Genomic DNA, 16,143 nt, shown 5'->3' with positions numbered 1-16,143 from the left:
TCAAACTCCAGCAAGAAGAGGGCAAGGAGAAATGAAGCTTCCTCTGACTGAGGAGGCTGCCTGTCCAAGTTTAGCACTGTTACCACACAAGCATGTGCAGGCCCACAACACAGAGTACAAAAGGGAATGAAGCTCCAGCATGTGCTCCCCAGTGTGTGGGGAGCAGACAGGACAGAGATAAAGGAATTGTGTCTCTGCTGGACTCTGACTGGACAGCCTAAGCTCTGGAGGACAGCTGCAGGATTTCTTCCCCCAGTAATATCTAGGTCTCATCCTCTGGAGCTTATTTATATTTAGGGCTCAGTGAGAGGAGGATGCTGGGCTGTTGCTCCTTAGGCAGCATGGCCAGCATCACAGAGCTGCCAGGTGATTTACCAAGAATAGCACCATCTCTGTGCTGGAGAGCTGGTGAGAGAGCAAGCATGATGACAGTGAAAAGCTGACAGTGCTGCTTTGGCCGCCTGATGATGTTGTGCCAACTACCAGGGCTTTGCTGCATGACAGAAGAGAAGGAAGGCCCATTTCTGTGGAAGGAAGCCCTCTGCATCACCTGCTTGTGAGGCTGCTTCCACAGCTGCTCCCCTCAGTCTCACCTCTGAGACTCTCTTCTCTACCCTGGGCTGCTCGGGGGACTGCGGTCCACAGCTGTACCCTGCTGCCATTGCTGGCAGGGACAAGAAGCACAAGTGAGGGAAAGGGAGTATCTGAAGAGAACTGAATGGAGCCGTGGGGGTATGCTCCCCTTGCCTCCTGCCTGCTCTGTCCCATGCACGTGTGTGGTGTGAGCCTGGCTTGCCACCAGAAGTGGAGATCCCAGATAAACTGCAGATCAGATGGGAAAAGGACTGCTAGGCAGGAGAGCTGCCTGGGCTCTGCTCTAAAGTTTCAGTCTTTGCTCTTCAAATAGTTCAGCTTACCAAAAGGCTACTCCTAGCCGGCCTGCAGCCTTGCACCCTCCTTCCTAATCCTCATCCATTCCCTTTCCCTTTTTATCTGACAAGAAAAATACATTTGGCTTGACATAGACAGACTGTTGCTAAGTGTGTCACAAGAGAGAGCCCCAGTTACCTCCACAAGGCCACAGTCTGACTCACTCTCTAACCTCTCTGCACTGCTCTTTGCATGCAGCACTCTCAGTCAGGCCCAGGGATGCTGCCTAGCTGTCTGCTGCCCAGGGCAGTTCTGCAGTGCAGGCCTCAGTCCAGAAGATGTCCTGGCAAGAGGAGAGAGGGAGAAAGGTCTTTCTCTGCTCCAGAAAAGCTTGCACAAAGAAGAGTACAAACAAGCAGCTGTTCACATGGGAGCTGCCATCTGATCTAACTTAAAGGTACGTCTTAACTTAAAGGTATGTCAACATTGTCTTTGCCTTACTCAGCCTCTGTTTTCAGGAGAGGCCAGGGCAGAATCCTGCCTCTGGCCTTTGCTTGGACAGAGTGGTGTTAAAGCCCAGACAAGAATTACATATGATAACACAATGTTGGCCTTGCCAATGGAATATGTTGTTTTCCTGTCTTTGGTCTAGCACCTCTTATTTCTGCCTAGACAAGTCTCTCTAGCAGATGTTCACTCCTTCCAGCTGCCCCTGCAACTGGACGTCGTCAAGCACAGGCGCAGCTCCTGTGGCTGCTGTGTGTGTGCCTCAGCTGCATGTGCGCTCTCAATGCTGCTGGATTGCTTTCTAGAGCTTCCCACAACGCAGCAGGGCTAACGTCATCAGACAGCATCTCAGGCAGGGATGCACGGTACAGCTGAGACAACACACAGCCTACTAAGTAGACACAGAGTGGATTGTGTTTCCTCTGTCCTGGTAAGGACACTGAACCCACAGCTATTAGTGAAGTTGTAGTTACCCTGGTATGCAGACAAACCCCTTCTGGTGGGAAGAGGCAAAGTGTCACACAGCCACAAGTGTTTGTATCCAGAACATTAGGACTGACTTCTGCCTTTCACAGAAATGAGGGATCTTGAGAAATCTTTCAGTCTATCCCACTGTCCTAGGCAAATTCAACTAAACCTATGTCAGTCCTGATAGATGATTCACTTGAATCTACCCCTTTGAAAAGTGCCAAAGAGTTCACAGCTTTCCCCATTTAAACTCTTATATGCTTTTGCTATGCCCACCATGAGAACATTTTGCCTGCTGACTACTCTCAAGTTTCTTACTGTCATTTGAAGCCTTTTCCTCCTCATCCTTTCTGTTGCAAAAATCTGCATTTCTCTTTTTCTCAGATGTGTGGGGTATCCTCTTTCTGTGAGGGCTGCTGCTGAAGCAAGTTACCAGACAAGGGAGAGCAGACCACCAGGGCTCTCTCCGATCAGACTTGACTCAGTGAGAGAGCAGCCCCCAGTGCTGTCAGTCCAGACAGGCCAAGGAGCAGACACCCAAATAAGTATGTCCTCCCATTTCCTGTCCACATTCTGACCCTGCTCTCTTTCCCACCCTCAGAGATTCTTCTGGGGAGTGACTGGGTTACAGAATCAGAGACAAATAAGCCATCAGAGGTTCAATGAGGGACTGAGGAGTAGGCATCTTTTGTGGACACATCTAGGTTCTGCTGCCTGAGAAGATGTTTCACAGGTAACACTGTAACACTGAAGATTTCACTGTATGTTGGTGGATGAGGCATGCCAAGACACTCATCCTCTGCTCTAGATATTCTGTACATGCTCTGTACATATTGGGAAGAAATACAGCTGAGCAATATCTGTAGCTGCCCAGGGCTGAGGAGGTGAGGCAAAGAGCAGTGAGAAAGCAGGACCTATACAGGAGGGCAGGCACTAACCTGAGGTTGGTCCAGTGCCCACTGTTCTGCACAACCCTGGCTCTCCCTGCTCCTGGCATCAAATCACACCTTGCAAAACTCAGGGCGGGTACTGAGAAATGAAGCAGCCAGTCCGTATGCATAAGCCATCTGGAAATCAGACTCCACTGATAAGCTTTTTAAGGTCACAAGGCACCCAGTGGCCTGCCCTAGCTGACCTGTGTTAGTGGGAATCATGTGGGAAGGGGCAGGATTTGGAGGAGTTTTCGAGATCTGCAGAAAAGCTGGGAGAAAGCTGATAAAAAGCAAGCCTCAGCCAGCTCCAAGCCTAGACAGAGCAGGGGCATTCCTGAGGAGCTCTGCAGACTGAGCAGAGCTTGCTTAATGTTGAAGAAAAACCATTTCTGGGTAATTAATTGGAACTGAATGTCTAAAAGGACTAAGACTGGATGGAGCTATGCCAAAAGGACTGCACAGTGTTGCAAATACTGGACCTGACTCAGGGTTTCACTAGAATATGACTCACATGCAGTTATGAGCCAAAAAAGCCCTGGAAAGACAAGCTGAATTATCTAGCTGCAGGACTGGGTGCACGGATACTCCTATACCTGCCATCGTACTGCTAGGCCTTACTCCCTTACTGATCTGCACTCTCAGAAAGCAAGTGCCAGGCCCATCTCAAACTCTCCTGGGTTATGCACAGTACACCCTGTGCTGGCCTCTGCCCAAGGATCAGTGTCACACTCCATTCAAGAGTCATGGTCTTGCCTTTGAGACATAACACCTGAAGGAAGGGCATGTGCAGACACCGCGGAGAGAAGCAGAAGTGGTGCTAAGTGTCTCAGAGAGGAGTCCTTGAGATAACTTCATGCAGGCATGAAGTTATCTCAAGATAACTTGCAAGACTGCAAGTTATCACATGCAGTCTTCATTTCACTGCTTTCTACAAATGCATTCTTTTGGCTTCTCTCATTCTCAAGTCTTATCTCCTCCTGTTCATTTTCAGGGGCAAAACAAAGTTGTGTTTATTTGTTCATGCTGGTTTGGGTTTGTTTGTTTGTTTTTATGGGTTTTTGTTTGTTTGTTTGTTTGTTTGTTTTGTTAGTTGCTCCCTCCAAGACTGTTCTGGGATTTAAACTAAGGAAAATTAAATGCAAATTGAAAGCTTTTTTGGTATTAAGTTAATAGTTGCTTGGCCTACCATAGAACTCTCTCCCAGCATCTCTCTGAGATGCCCCTAAGGAATGTGGCAGATGGTTGTGCCTTTTCAAGGACCAAAGAGGCCAGCCCTCTCTCCTTATGCCTTGGTGTTTGCACCAGAAAGCTGGGATCATTCCTAGTCATGAGAGGAAGCCTCTGTCCCAGGTCTCACTGTTGCTCAAAGGAATAGCTGTCTTCTGTGTATACTGAGCCTGTGCCACTGCTTTTTCAGGCAGCCTGGTGTCCATCAGCTGTTGGGACACCCACACAATCCCACAAATTACAGGACTCTCTTGCAAGGACAGCTCTAAAAATACCCAGCCATCAAAAATTATCCTGAAATGAATTGTTTTAAAAATAAGTTTTGAAATGACTGTTCCTCACTGTCTTCTGCTAAAAGATCTGCTGCTAAAGAAGCCACTTAGCTTTCCACATGTACCAACACTGGTTTCAGCCAGAGACTCATGCTTCCTTTGTGCAAACCAAAACCCTGCTGCCTGATGCCAAAATGGAGCTGGATCTAGGGCATCCACACCCAAGTTTGCAGGGTCCTAAAAAGACATTGCCTATTGCTTGCCAGAAGCTGGCAGCACACTAAGCCACAGACAATTATCATCCTCGTAAATAACAGTAAGCCCAGCAAAGGAGTAATGTGACTATCACAGCACAAATTGAAGGGAAAAATGTGGACTGCATTTGACAACAGCAAACCAAATTCTTCCCCGGATTAGTCATGTGCAAGTCCAAGGAATAGACAGTTTGTCCTTATATATGAAAGCCAGCCAGAGCCTCTGCTAACATGTGCCCAGTGTGCTGGGCAGTGTGCACATCTCATGCTCACCGTTAGCATTATCTTCAGTCTTGACAGGCACAAGGGGGCTCTGGGGAGCAGAGTCTCCACTGAGGGAATAGCTGTGCTCTGCCTGTATGCCTGGAGTGGGTGGATCCAGGTCCATGTCCAGCAGAGGGTTCTTCTCAGCCAGTACTGGGTCATCGAAGAAACTGCTGAAAAGGTCATTGGAGAAATCGTCCATGTTGTCAGAGAAGTGATCCAGATTCTCTGAGAAATGCTGAGGAAAGACAAAAGGAGAAAGAGCATTAGTGTCAACTCCAAGAGGGATCTGAGAGTCAAACCTCAGCATCGGACCTTTTTGCAGGGCAAAAACCAGTTCCTATTCCTTGCCTGCATCAGTCTGACAAAAACACTTAAAATTAAGATAGAAAGGGATGTGGTGCTTTACATCACTGCATGTTTATCTATGCCACAAACACACATGAAACCTTTCTACATTATCTTATCTCCCCCTCCCTTTGTGAGTATCTATCCATGTCTTCCAAACATCTCACTGTGACAACAAAACGACAAGGAAAGAGATTCCTGTGATGATAAAATGTAAGTGTGGTACAAAGTCATGGTCTTCAGCACCTGTCCTTAGTGACAGATGCTTTTTCACGTTCTCTGCCAGCAGCAACAGGCACATTGATGCCCCAGAGAACATCAACCCAGCTGCTGATTTCTATCAGAGAAAAAAGATCAGTTGGATCAACATAACAGGAAGGCCCCCTGTTGTATTTAATTTCCTCTGGGATTTAACAGCCCCTCTGTGGACCATATGAGGCTGTACTACAGCCAGATAATGCCTGTGAAATTCAGCTCCCCGGTGAAGTTTAAACACTACAGATGGGCTGTTAACAACAAACAATCATTCCACTAATCATTCCAGCAACAGTCAGTAAATCTGGCCAGTGCTGCTGCAGAACTGAGCTCCTGATGCTACAGGGAACCTTCTTCCTTTGAGGCATATCCTCCTATTCAGAAGTCAAATCACTAACTTTTCCATTTGCTACAACAAAGCATTGGTTGGGCAGGGAGAAAAATGATGGCTGCCAAACACCAGCTGAAAAATTATCCCATTTGTTGGCAGATTGAGGCTTCTGGCTCAGGGAGAGGAAAGAAAAGACAGATAGATTCAAGTGACTATATTACACAGACAGAACTGTGTAACTTAAATGAACTGGAGAGAGCTCAGCGGAGTCCGACTAGGTCTGTCCTCCCACCCCCTGCCTGGAAAAGCATCTTGGTGGGCAGAAAGGCATTGAAAGTAGTATACTGAAATACCAAGAGCAACAGGGTATGAATGAGAGTGGGAGAGATCATGTAGGTCCTAGAGTGGAGACATGAATGCCAATGAATTCCAGGGTGAGAGCTCAGCTCAGGAGAGAGCCTGCCTTCTAAAGAACCATGGAGTGCGTGCAGTCCTTTCTTTCCCCAGTGCTAGGACTGAGGCAGGAGGTGGCCAGAGGACCCCGGATGCTGGAGCCTGTAGGTTCCTGCTCCTACTGGAAGGTATATTTGTTTTACCTGAGCGCAGTAGCGCTCTGTCAACATTGCACTGGCTGTCAGAGCTTTGGGGTGAGGCTGGGGAGTAAAGTAGGCTCTAGATGAACAGACCCACACTTCCCACCAAGTGGGGGAGGGAGATGGGTAAGTGGCAGCAATCTCGAACATGTCAGTGCCTTTCACCCTCCAACATCATCCTTCATCTGCTCCATTTAAAACCTCAGATGCTTACAGAGCATGCTGGAAGTGGGGGTGGAGTCCCTGCCACCTACATTCTGCCTGACACAAGATTTCTCTCCATTCACTTCCTTCCCACTTGTCCTCCAACTGCCTGGAGTGACAGCCCAACACATGACCATCCAAGGCTTCCCTGGAGACCAGACACTGCATGTGCAAGTAGGGTGGAGAAGGCACACTCATGCTAAATCCTAGTGTTGAGGCCCTCCCTGCGATGTCTGGGCTAAAGTTTTCTCCACTTGTTCCCACAGCAGAAGCAGAGTTGGCGGGGTAGTTTGGTAAAATCCACCCAGCCATTTCCAAGTTGCCTAGGAGCATTTCTGCACTTGAATCAAGTAACTGAAAACACCTACCATCTGTGGGGAGTGTAACTTCAGAGGGAGCTGAGTCAGCAAATGGAACTGGGTTAGATAGTTATCTAAAAAGTGCTGGAAACCCAGGTTTTGTCCTTCTAGCATAGAAGGATAAAGAGTTTGGAGTCCTGAGCATTAACCCCAGAGAGTGCCTGCTCATGTAACAGCTGTTCTTTGTCTTGTGTTCTCTAAACAACACAAGCAAACACAGGATGTGAACACGATAGCCTTATGGTAAGGGCGAAAACCACAGAAAAGTGAAGGGATTCAGAGTGCCGGCTGCTAATGCACCACGACACGGCAGAGTTGGGCTCAAATCATATTTCATGTTGTGACCATGAAAACTAGAACCACTGTGTAGCCATGGAAGGGAAGAAGAGCTGGATGGATGGCTGTGGGGAGAACTGTCTGTGACACTGCCATGTGCTTCCAATTTCTTTCACAACTGTGCATTAACAAAGGCAGAGGTGGGATTGAGTCAAGGGAATGCATTCGTGCAGTAGTTACACAGATTGTCTTTTAGCAGCATCCCACCCACATTTAGAACAATGATCCCTTGGTCAGTCAACAGTCTCTCTATTGTTGGACAAACCTACCTAGAGGGAAGAGGCAGAGATGTGTAACTAAAAAAAAAAATCACTGTAGCAGCTGCTGAGGGGTGAGAGATGAGTAATGAGTGCAAGGAACTGAGTATCAGAGCCTTAACACAGGCATCAACATTGGCAAGAAATGTTTCTTGCCAATGAAATTTCAGGTTTCTCATTATTTTAGACACCACACAGCAGACTTGCTGCTGGAAGACCTCGCTGTGTGGAAATGAGGATGAAGGTAACACTGCTCTCACAGAGGTGCAGGAGCTCAGGTCCCCAAGAGACCATTCTCTCCCACGAGACAGAGGCCTACTGCACAGTACAGGGGTGATGAGCAGAGAATGAAACTTGCACCCTTCCCTGGGAATCCAGAAATGTTGCAGCATCTACCCCTCTCTGGGCTTCTGGGTCTTATCCTCCTGAATACTGGTAAAGCCTTCTCATCAAAGCAGCCCGTTTCAGCTCTCACCACTCACACATATACCAGTCCAACATCTCCAAACACAGACGATGGAGAGAAGGGAGATAGCCCATGAGATTGGCCATAACTATAGTTATTATTAAAAGGGGCACCAAGGATCCAACATCCTCAAGGAGGGAGAGCACCTAGAGCTGACACAAAGCTGGAGATCATTGTTTTACTCAAAGAAGGTGGCAAGAGGCTGAGGAAAGCAGCAGAAGGAAGAGTAAAGCAAACAAAAATAATAACATGGGTTTGTAGCTGGCTATACCGATAATGGAAACTATGGGACCAGCAGGAAGCTGTCAAGATATCCCAGGAAAACTGCTGGGGCTTTTGGGTTGACTGTTCTCTCCTGAAGTCAACAGGTATTGTTAATTTTAGACTTCTAATTTGTATAAGACAGCTGTGCATGCAACCACATGGTAAGAAGAAAGAGTGTCCTCTTGTCAAGATCCAGCTGTGATGGACAGAGTGAGGAGCAACCCAGAGTTTATTTTGGCTAGATGACACTAAAACCACTACTAATTAGTTTAAATTGAGCCTGTTAACCCAGAATATGCAAATTTTGTCCCACCCAGCCTAATTTTGTGAGCTGCACTTATCTGGAAAAACTCAGAGAAAGCTTCAGCCATACTCCTCCTTTGCATGTGTGAGAGAGGGTTCAGGAAACTAGGATATGGGGACTCAGGGCTGTGTACATCACAGCAGCACATGGCAGGGTCAGTGCTCCAAGTTTCTGAGCAATGAAGAGAAGCAGGTTTATCACCTGACCAAATGGACAGTAGCTTTATCCTTGCTGGAATGGAAAGTGCTGGTTGGTCACTGGCCCTCCATTCCCACCCAGGCTGGGGCCAGCACAGCTAAAAGTCTTCATGTGCTGCCACTAAATGACACGACTAGGTTGGGCTTTGGGGAGACTTTTGCCAACACAATGGCAACAAAGGTCTCAGCAGACCAGGGAAGGTCCAAGAAAGAGTCCATGGAACTTGGGTGTGAATGAAGGTGGGATGGACAGAGATTCACAAGCACAGCAACCTCATCCTCTCACAGCTTCTTCAAGACCAAAACTCCTGGAGAGTGCCTTCCAGCCAGACTGAGATCAGCCAGCTCCTGCTCCTCAGAGGATTGGCCAAGAGTTTCTAATTGTGACAATGAAGGGCTCAGCAACTGTTTCGAGATTCTCCTTTAAGATCTTTCAAGTAGCTTTCACACAGATGGGTCTGGCTTTAGCAAGGGGGACCAGTCAACTGGGAAACTTGACCCTTACCATCCTGGTCTAGAGGGAGTGGGTGTGCAGTGTACTGAGGGAAAACAGTTTCCAGATGGGATACAAAGCTCACAGCACAGTCTCATTTTGCATTATTCGCTCCTGTTATCTTCCCCTCCCTTTCACACTCTCCTTCCTTCTTCTTCTAACTATGCTCCAAAGCCAAGAAATAGCACGAGATGTGTTTCCAAAGCTGTATTACCAGTGAGCGGTCAGGGAGGGGGCAGCCAAGGGACAGAAATGCAATGGCGAGGATGTGCTGGATTTCCTGATCCAAGCCTGACTTCTGGCTTACCGGCCCCCTCAAACTCTAGGAGGACAGGGAGGCAGCGCTCAAAGAGGATGAGCCAGTGTGTACAGGTATGGGGAGGCAACAACCATTGCATCTCTAGCCCTACAGAGAGCCTTAACCTGGTGCCACAGTAGAATCTGCTCAGGCTAAGGCCACCTCAGCCATGGGGAGAGAGTGAGAATCTGTCAGCTCCTGGCTTCTGCTCCCTCCCACTCCTGGTGATCGACATAGGCACTGACTCTTCCAAACATATTTCTACCACATGTTTTCATCCTGACCTCATGCTTAGGGTTGTCTAAATAGCACACTGTATGTGCGTGCGTGCACTTCTCATTCAAACACCCTTTCCTGTTGTACAACAGTTATCTTGGGAGCTAATGCAAGGCATCCAGATATCCAAATGCAAGCTCTACATTTACCCCCACCCAGAGCTGGTGTTAGAACTCTGGTGGCCCCAAGGAGAGACTGAGGCACAAAGCCTTCTCCCCTGCCCAGTTGCACATGGGATGCCTTAAGCTAGCACTCTTGTAGCCCAGTGGCACCATGCATAGCTGAGAAGGTCCCCCTGGATCCACTTCTCTGGACTCATCCTGGCTGCATCTGTCCCTCCTTTTCATGCTTCCATTCTTTGACTGTAAGTTTCCCCTTTCCACCTCCATCTGAGTTGTTTGGACAGAGTCTTCCTTCAGGACCAGCCTGGTTCTCACAGCCTCTCTCATCCCACCACAACGGTCCCGCTCCAAAGAGAAAGCAGCAAGGGGCTAAATCCAGCTGGGCGGCAGCCCAGGCCCAGGAGACGAAAGGCTTTTGCAGGTTGGAGGTTCTGCTCCTGCTGGCAAGCAGTGAAGATGGGGAGGGGATTCTTCTGAGTTTTCTCTTTTCTTTTTGAAAATTTTTTCCTCTTTGCTTGCCAAGATAAATCTCCTGTCCCAGCTGTGACATCTGCATTTCCCTTCTCTGCTTTCACTAAGGAATGAAGCCCCCTGCACTCCAGCTGCACAGCCGAGGTTTTCTTTACATTCCAGGAAAGAAGAGCCCATACACTCCAGACAGTCCTTCTGCTCTCTTTAAAATGCAGAGAATTTTAGACCTTATGAAAGTGAAGTTCTCAACAGTGTTAATAAGCTTCAGGCAGGATGGACAGATGCTATGCACACTTCTCCATACAGCCAGTCAGTGCATGTGTACCCCAAGGGGCACAAGTAATCATCCAACAACCCTTTGGCTGCCACCCCTCTGCTCCTCCTCTATCCTGAACCCATATTGCTCTTGTACCTCACATATCACAGGTTCCTGCTGCTGCATGCCTGGTCCACCCAGGCCCCTGGTGTGCCTGAATAGCTTGCCACTGACCTGCTACCCCCTTGCTGTTGCTACTTCTCTGTGTGGCATGGCCAAAGCACCAAGGGCCAAACTGCCTGTGAACGCCACTGTCATTCCCCTCCAGCAGCAGGACAGCATCCTGAGCAGCAGCACCCCATCTTTCTCAGGCACTGCATCAATGTCCAGGTCACCTGTGACTACTTTCAGCATCACAACCTTGGCATGTATGGTGGACCAAGCACTCCAGACACTCCAGAGTGGCAGGGTTTGACCAAACCTGATCTGGCACTAGACCCAGAATTTGCTGCTGTCTATAGAATTGTAGAATCACAGAACCACTTAGGTGGGAAAAGACCTCTGAGATAATTGAGTCGAAGCTATGACTGAACACCATGTCAACTGGAACATGGCACCAAATGCCACAGCCAGTCTTTCCTTAAAACACCTGTAGGAATGGTGACTCCACTACCTCTCTGGGCAGTCCACCCCAATGTCTAATCACCCTTTTCTGAATAAATTCTTGCTAATGTTCAACATAAACCTGCAGTTTAACACCACATCCCCTCATCCTGTCTCTAGTTGCCTGGGAGAAGAGGTGGACCCTCACCTGGCTACAACTTCCTTTCAGTTACTTGTAGAGAGTGATAAACTCTCCCCCGAGCCTGCTCTTATCCCTGCAAGGCTCAGGCACAACTCGCTGTGGAAACCTCCTTCCACCGCGCATCCGTGCCAAGGGCCTGGATTTACAATTTCCAGCGCTAGGCGCCACAGGACCTAGGAGGGCCCGGCGGCGGCTCAAGGCACAGCCGGGGGAGGGCGGTGGCGGGCGCGGCGCCCAGGCCGGGCGCAGCAGCGGCGGGGCAGCCGCGGCCGAGGAGCCGCAGCCCCTCAGGGCGGCCGCGCGCGGGCTGCCCCGGCCGCGCGGGGATGGCGGCGGTTTAACGGTCGCGCGGCGCGCTTCCAACGGCCCGCAGCCGCGGCCGCCCATTGGCCGGCGCCGCCGGGAGGCGGCCAATGGGAGGCGGCTGCCAGCGGCGCGGCGCGGCGCGCGGGAGGAGTGCAGGGTTAGGACGGAGCGGCGCGGGCCGGCCCCGCTCGTCCCGGGATGCCGGGATGGAGAGCGCCCGGGGGATATCGTCGCAGCCCCTCCGGCACACACGGCTCCCGCGGCGTGCCGAAACCTCCCTGGCAGGCAGGAAGGCTTCGTGGTTTCACCCCCTCCTGCCCTATAACTCCGGCAGGTGGGACAAAGCTGACGGAGTGGGTGATGTTGTTAAAAAGCATGTGCACAACACAGACTGCATGGAAGTTTCGTGGCCGAGATTGCAGCCGTGTAATATCCAGCTCAGAGTTCACAAGCCTGCAGTTCACTGGGGAGAATCTTGGGAAGCACCAGGTGCAGGGGAAGAGGGCGACTTAAGTCTTTAAGATAAATGCTTCTGCCCCTGAAAGAATGAAAGAAGGGAGTAAAAAGTATGTGGAAATTTGAAATCTGCTAGCCTGTGACTGGGTTTCCCAGTGGCCCCAGCAGAGGATTCTGAGTGCTGCTAAAGTCATGGACACTGGTGTCTCCACACCTGGCACCAGTGTGTTCAGCACAAATGGGATTAGCAGCTGGCCCACAGCACCACGGGCAGTGGTGATGTGGGAGAGATTGGAAGTGCCCTGCAAGGGGAACGACTGTGGAACAGCACAGAACCCAGGCTGAGGTGATACACAAGACAAGTGGCACTGCAGCGTGGTCACAGCCATGAGGCCATTTGCGTGCTCTCCCACCACCTGTGGGTGCCAGGTTCAGAGCAGATATGCATGTCCTAGGGAGGAGAGGGGAAATAGCAACCCCCCCTTGGGCAAAACAGGCTCTGCTGGCCTGGGGTGGAAAGCAGCTATGGTTTGCTATGGCATGTGACTAGCTGAATCTGCAGAGATGGAGCACCTCTCCTTCCAGCAGTGGCACCCTGGAGGATAAAAAGGAATGCCCCTGCTTTTCAGCATGCTTTTGCTGTGTATGCTACCTATGCAATGAATGTCCCAAATTTCCTTTGGCTTACAACAGCCTTGCAGCTGACTCTGATAAAAAAAAAAAATTAGAGCAGGACTTATACCATACGCAGAACTGGGCACAACTCTCTCAGAGTGAAACATAAGCTGCTCTTAACCCTCATTTGGCAGAAGATTTGGGGCAAATTTCTAGGAGTTTGTCAAAGGTAAATAAAAAGCTTGTCTGCTAGGCTTTTTTGAGCTTGGAGAACTGAAGACAAAACTTGATTGCTACAAAACAAAGTCACCCTTATTTCTAAGCCATTGTGGTGGCAGCTGGGTTGTGTTCAAACACATGTGATGTGTAGGCGCTGTTCTCCATGGGAATGCAGGTATCCCTGGGCAAACTGGCAGGGGTCTCTTCCTCTTCTTCACTCCTTCCCAAGCCAAGCTCAGTCTCCAGGCAGAGACTTCACACAAGCAGTAGGCCTTAGAGAGAGAAGCTGTATTGTCATCTCTGTCCCCAGATCTCTGCTGTCTTGGCTGAATTGGTGCTTTGCCTGTTTGTGTGAACATGGCAGCCTCAGCTGTGTTTGCATCAGGCTCCCAGTGACACCCTAACTCCACACCATGATGGGGCTTTCAGCTGCTGTAGCATCTGGGGGTGGGACCTCATGTGAACTTTGTGTCCTTATGTGTAAAAATATCATTCATCATTTTTAGGAAGGCCCTATCTGCTATGTTAGCCTGATCCACCTCCACCCAGATGTGCCCCTGCAGAGCCTATCCACTCTTCCTCAATCCCCACAGAGGCACAGCAGCCAGAACACAAGTGGGTGTCAATAGCCATGTCTGCACACCCAAGGGATGCATCCCTAGCCCAGCCCTGCTAACTAGAGGTAAATCTACCCTGTAAAAGCCTACATGGATTTAATTGTGTGTGACATGTCTGCCTGGGCAGTTTAGAGAAAATTAATAGTGAGGGATGCACGGTGTGACAGCAGGCAGGGCAAGTGAAAGAAAATACTGGTTTATTCTGTGTGACTCTGTGAACTATACTGCCATGCTGATGTGAAACCATGTCACACTATCACCAAAAGACATTAAATGCAGCATGAACGTTCAATACAATTAAAATAAATTAGAGAAGTGCTGCTGCTCAAGCCATTCACCAGTCAGTGGGATGGGAATGTTTATTCAATAACCAAAATAAATTGGAATAAATGCCACTCCACCATTCCTTCTTTTTTTGGAAGCTTCTGGCCCTGGCCAGTAAGGAGTTGAAGCTGCCAGAGTTGGCAGATCTCTGCTCTTACACAGCTCGTCAGCCCCATGCCACTATGGCCATTATGGGCCTTTTTTTCTGCATCTTGCAAGAAAGCAACAAGAAAGACACACTGGGAGATAGAGGAAATCTGCTCTGGGAGATAACCAGAGAAGGAAGAAGCGTCTGAATTATCTTTACAATCATCTTCATTTGTCTCATTGAAACTGTTTCTCTTTAGCTCAGAGAGCAAAATCAGAGATAATTCACATTTTGTCCCCTGGCAGGTCCCTGGAGACCCATAAAGAAAAGCAGGCTTTGAAAGAGGAAGAGCTCTACTCTGTTCAAGTCCAAAAGCTGAGGCATCCAGCTAATACCAAACATTACTGGTGGCTTTCATTCCTTGGGCCTTTGTAAAGGGCACTTAACAGAGCAACTAAGTCTGGGCCAGCTGATTTGTGACTCAAGGATGTGAAGGATTTTCATGTAAAATCTTGAGAGAGCAAGAGCTGGGACTCTTTTCAGTGGCCAGGCTGGGCAAAAGTTGGGTTTTACAAGCAGCAGACTGAACAGGGTCCTGCACCAGGACAGTTTTCAAAGCAATTCAACTTGGAATGCAGATTTCTGACCTTCAGCCAATATCTCAGTGGAAAATCTGTGCCCTAAGCAGCAGATGGGAAATTAAACTTCAGCTGCAATGCTGAGGGTACCATTTTCACCTCAGCAGTGGAGCTACAAAAACCAGAGTCTCTGGAGAATGGGGAAATCCTTCCTAGGCCACAAAGAGCAGTAAGGCCTGTCAGGCCATTTGTCACTGCTGGGGTAACTGAATTAACTCCATCCTGGGGCAGAATGAAGATGTGATGCTGGTGAACCAGGGGTAAAAGCCCTGCATTTCCAAAGATAAGGATGGATATCTGACTGGTCAGAGATCAGGCAGTCACTTCAACCATGGGATGAAAATCACAGCTGAAGGAGAAAAGGAAGCCTATGAAAACCCCTTCTCAACACCTGGCTCTCCAGCTATCCCTTCTTCAAGCCGAACTTCTCCACAACAAGGCCCAGCAGCCAAGGACCCTGTAGCTGGTGAAAAGAAGTTGAAATGTGGAGATACATGGTATCATGTACTCAAGTAATGTTAGAAGCTTCTGGGAAGAAAATATCCCATGTTCCTTTAAAGCCAGGAAACCTATTATGCCCTGAACTCCTGCAGTGAAAGCTCCTGAGTCTGAGATCAAGCAGACATCTGCACCCCAGCATTGGAATGGTCTCTGCAGAAGCTGGTGGATTTGGGAATCCATTTTCTGGACATCTCTGGACAAGGGAGATGATGGATAGCCTCATGGGTTTTAGGGCTTTGAGGAACAACTCTGGTAATCAAGTATGGCTCCTTACAGAGCTAAGTGTGCCCTGCTTCAAATTCATCATCTGCAACTGAGCTCAGTTTAAAGGCTCCAGATACATCCAGACCTTAAAAAAAAAAAACAAACCAAAAAACCAAAACACAACACAAAAAACAAGTGTTGTAAAGAGAAATACAGTTACCAAACAAATGAGTCACTGCAAAGAAGGACTCTCTAGCTTAAGCCTCCAAAATGTTTTCTCAGGCTTTTTGCTCTTAGATGAATAAGTCCTTACTACCATAGATTTTCCTGAGAACAAATAAATCCAAGTTACTTTTTCATCTGTGGTATGGTATGGTATGGTATGGTATGGTATGGTATGGTATGGTATGGCCACCTTGCCAGGTTGTTCTGCAGGCAGGGAGAACTTGAGGAGTTATCTAGTGATGGCAGGTTGTAGTCATGTAACGCCATGTTAGCAGCATATTCAAAGATTAAATTATCTTTCTGTGTAATTAATTGTTTTTATTATTATTTTATTATGTTAAACAGATTGTAACATAATTAAATCACAGGTGGAAGTGTGTGATTCCTGTGGCAGAAGAAGTTACATCCCTGCCATAGTGGTCAGTGCTGCACAGCAATAATGAAGACTATGTGAGCCAGAGAAAATCAAGACAAAATCTATAGTGGTTTGACTTCTGGACATTCTTTCAGACAGGGTCTTT

At 48.6% G+C, this 16,143-nt stretch overlaps 1 protein-coding gene and 1 long non-coding RNA gene across 4 annotated transcripts in view; one reads left to right on the top strand and one right to left on the bottom strand.

The window, feature by feature from the left end:
• CREB3L1 (cAMP responsive element binding protein 3 like 1) overlaps positions 1–16,143 on the bottom strand; it is a 45,409-nt gene that overhangs the window by 16,315 nt on the left and 12,951 nt on the right. For 2 of the 3 annotated variants that reach the window (XM_053945608.1, XM_053945607.1), the window contains exon 2: positions 4,804–5,032. In XM_053945608.1, coding sequence (XP_053801583.1) covers positions 4,804–5,032 — 229 coding nt within the window. Of the gene's footprint in view, positions 1–4,803; positions 5,033–11,435; positions 11,705–16,143 lie in introns of those variants that run through there. The other variant, XM_053945609.1, reaches the window with a different exon arrangement.
• Positions 11,887–15,756, top strand: LOC128789519 (uncharacterized). Its single transcript, XR_008431428.1, has 3 exons — positions 11,887–12,069; positions 13,532–13,707; positions 14,360–15,756. It is a non-coding gene; the product is annotated as an uncharacterized LOC128789519 (long non-coding RNA).

The sequence above is a fragment of the Vidua chalybeata genome, chromosome 6, assembly GCF_026979565.1.
Source record: "Vidua chalybeata isolate OUT-0048 chromosome 6, bVidCha1 merged haplotype, whole genome shotgun sequence".
Classification (NCBI taxonomy): domain Eukaryota; kingdom Metazoa; phylum Chordata; class Aves; order Passeriformes; family Viduidae; genus Vidua; species Vidua chalybeata.
The sequence above is the reverse complement of the archived record's forward strand: the minus strand, read 5'-3'. Positions and strand labels throughout refer to the sequence as shown.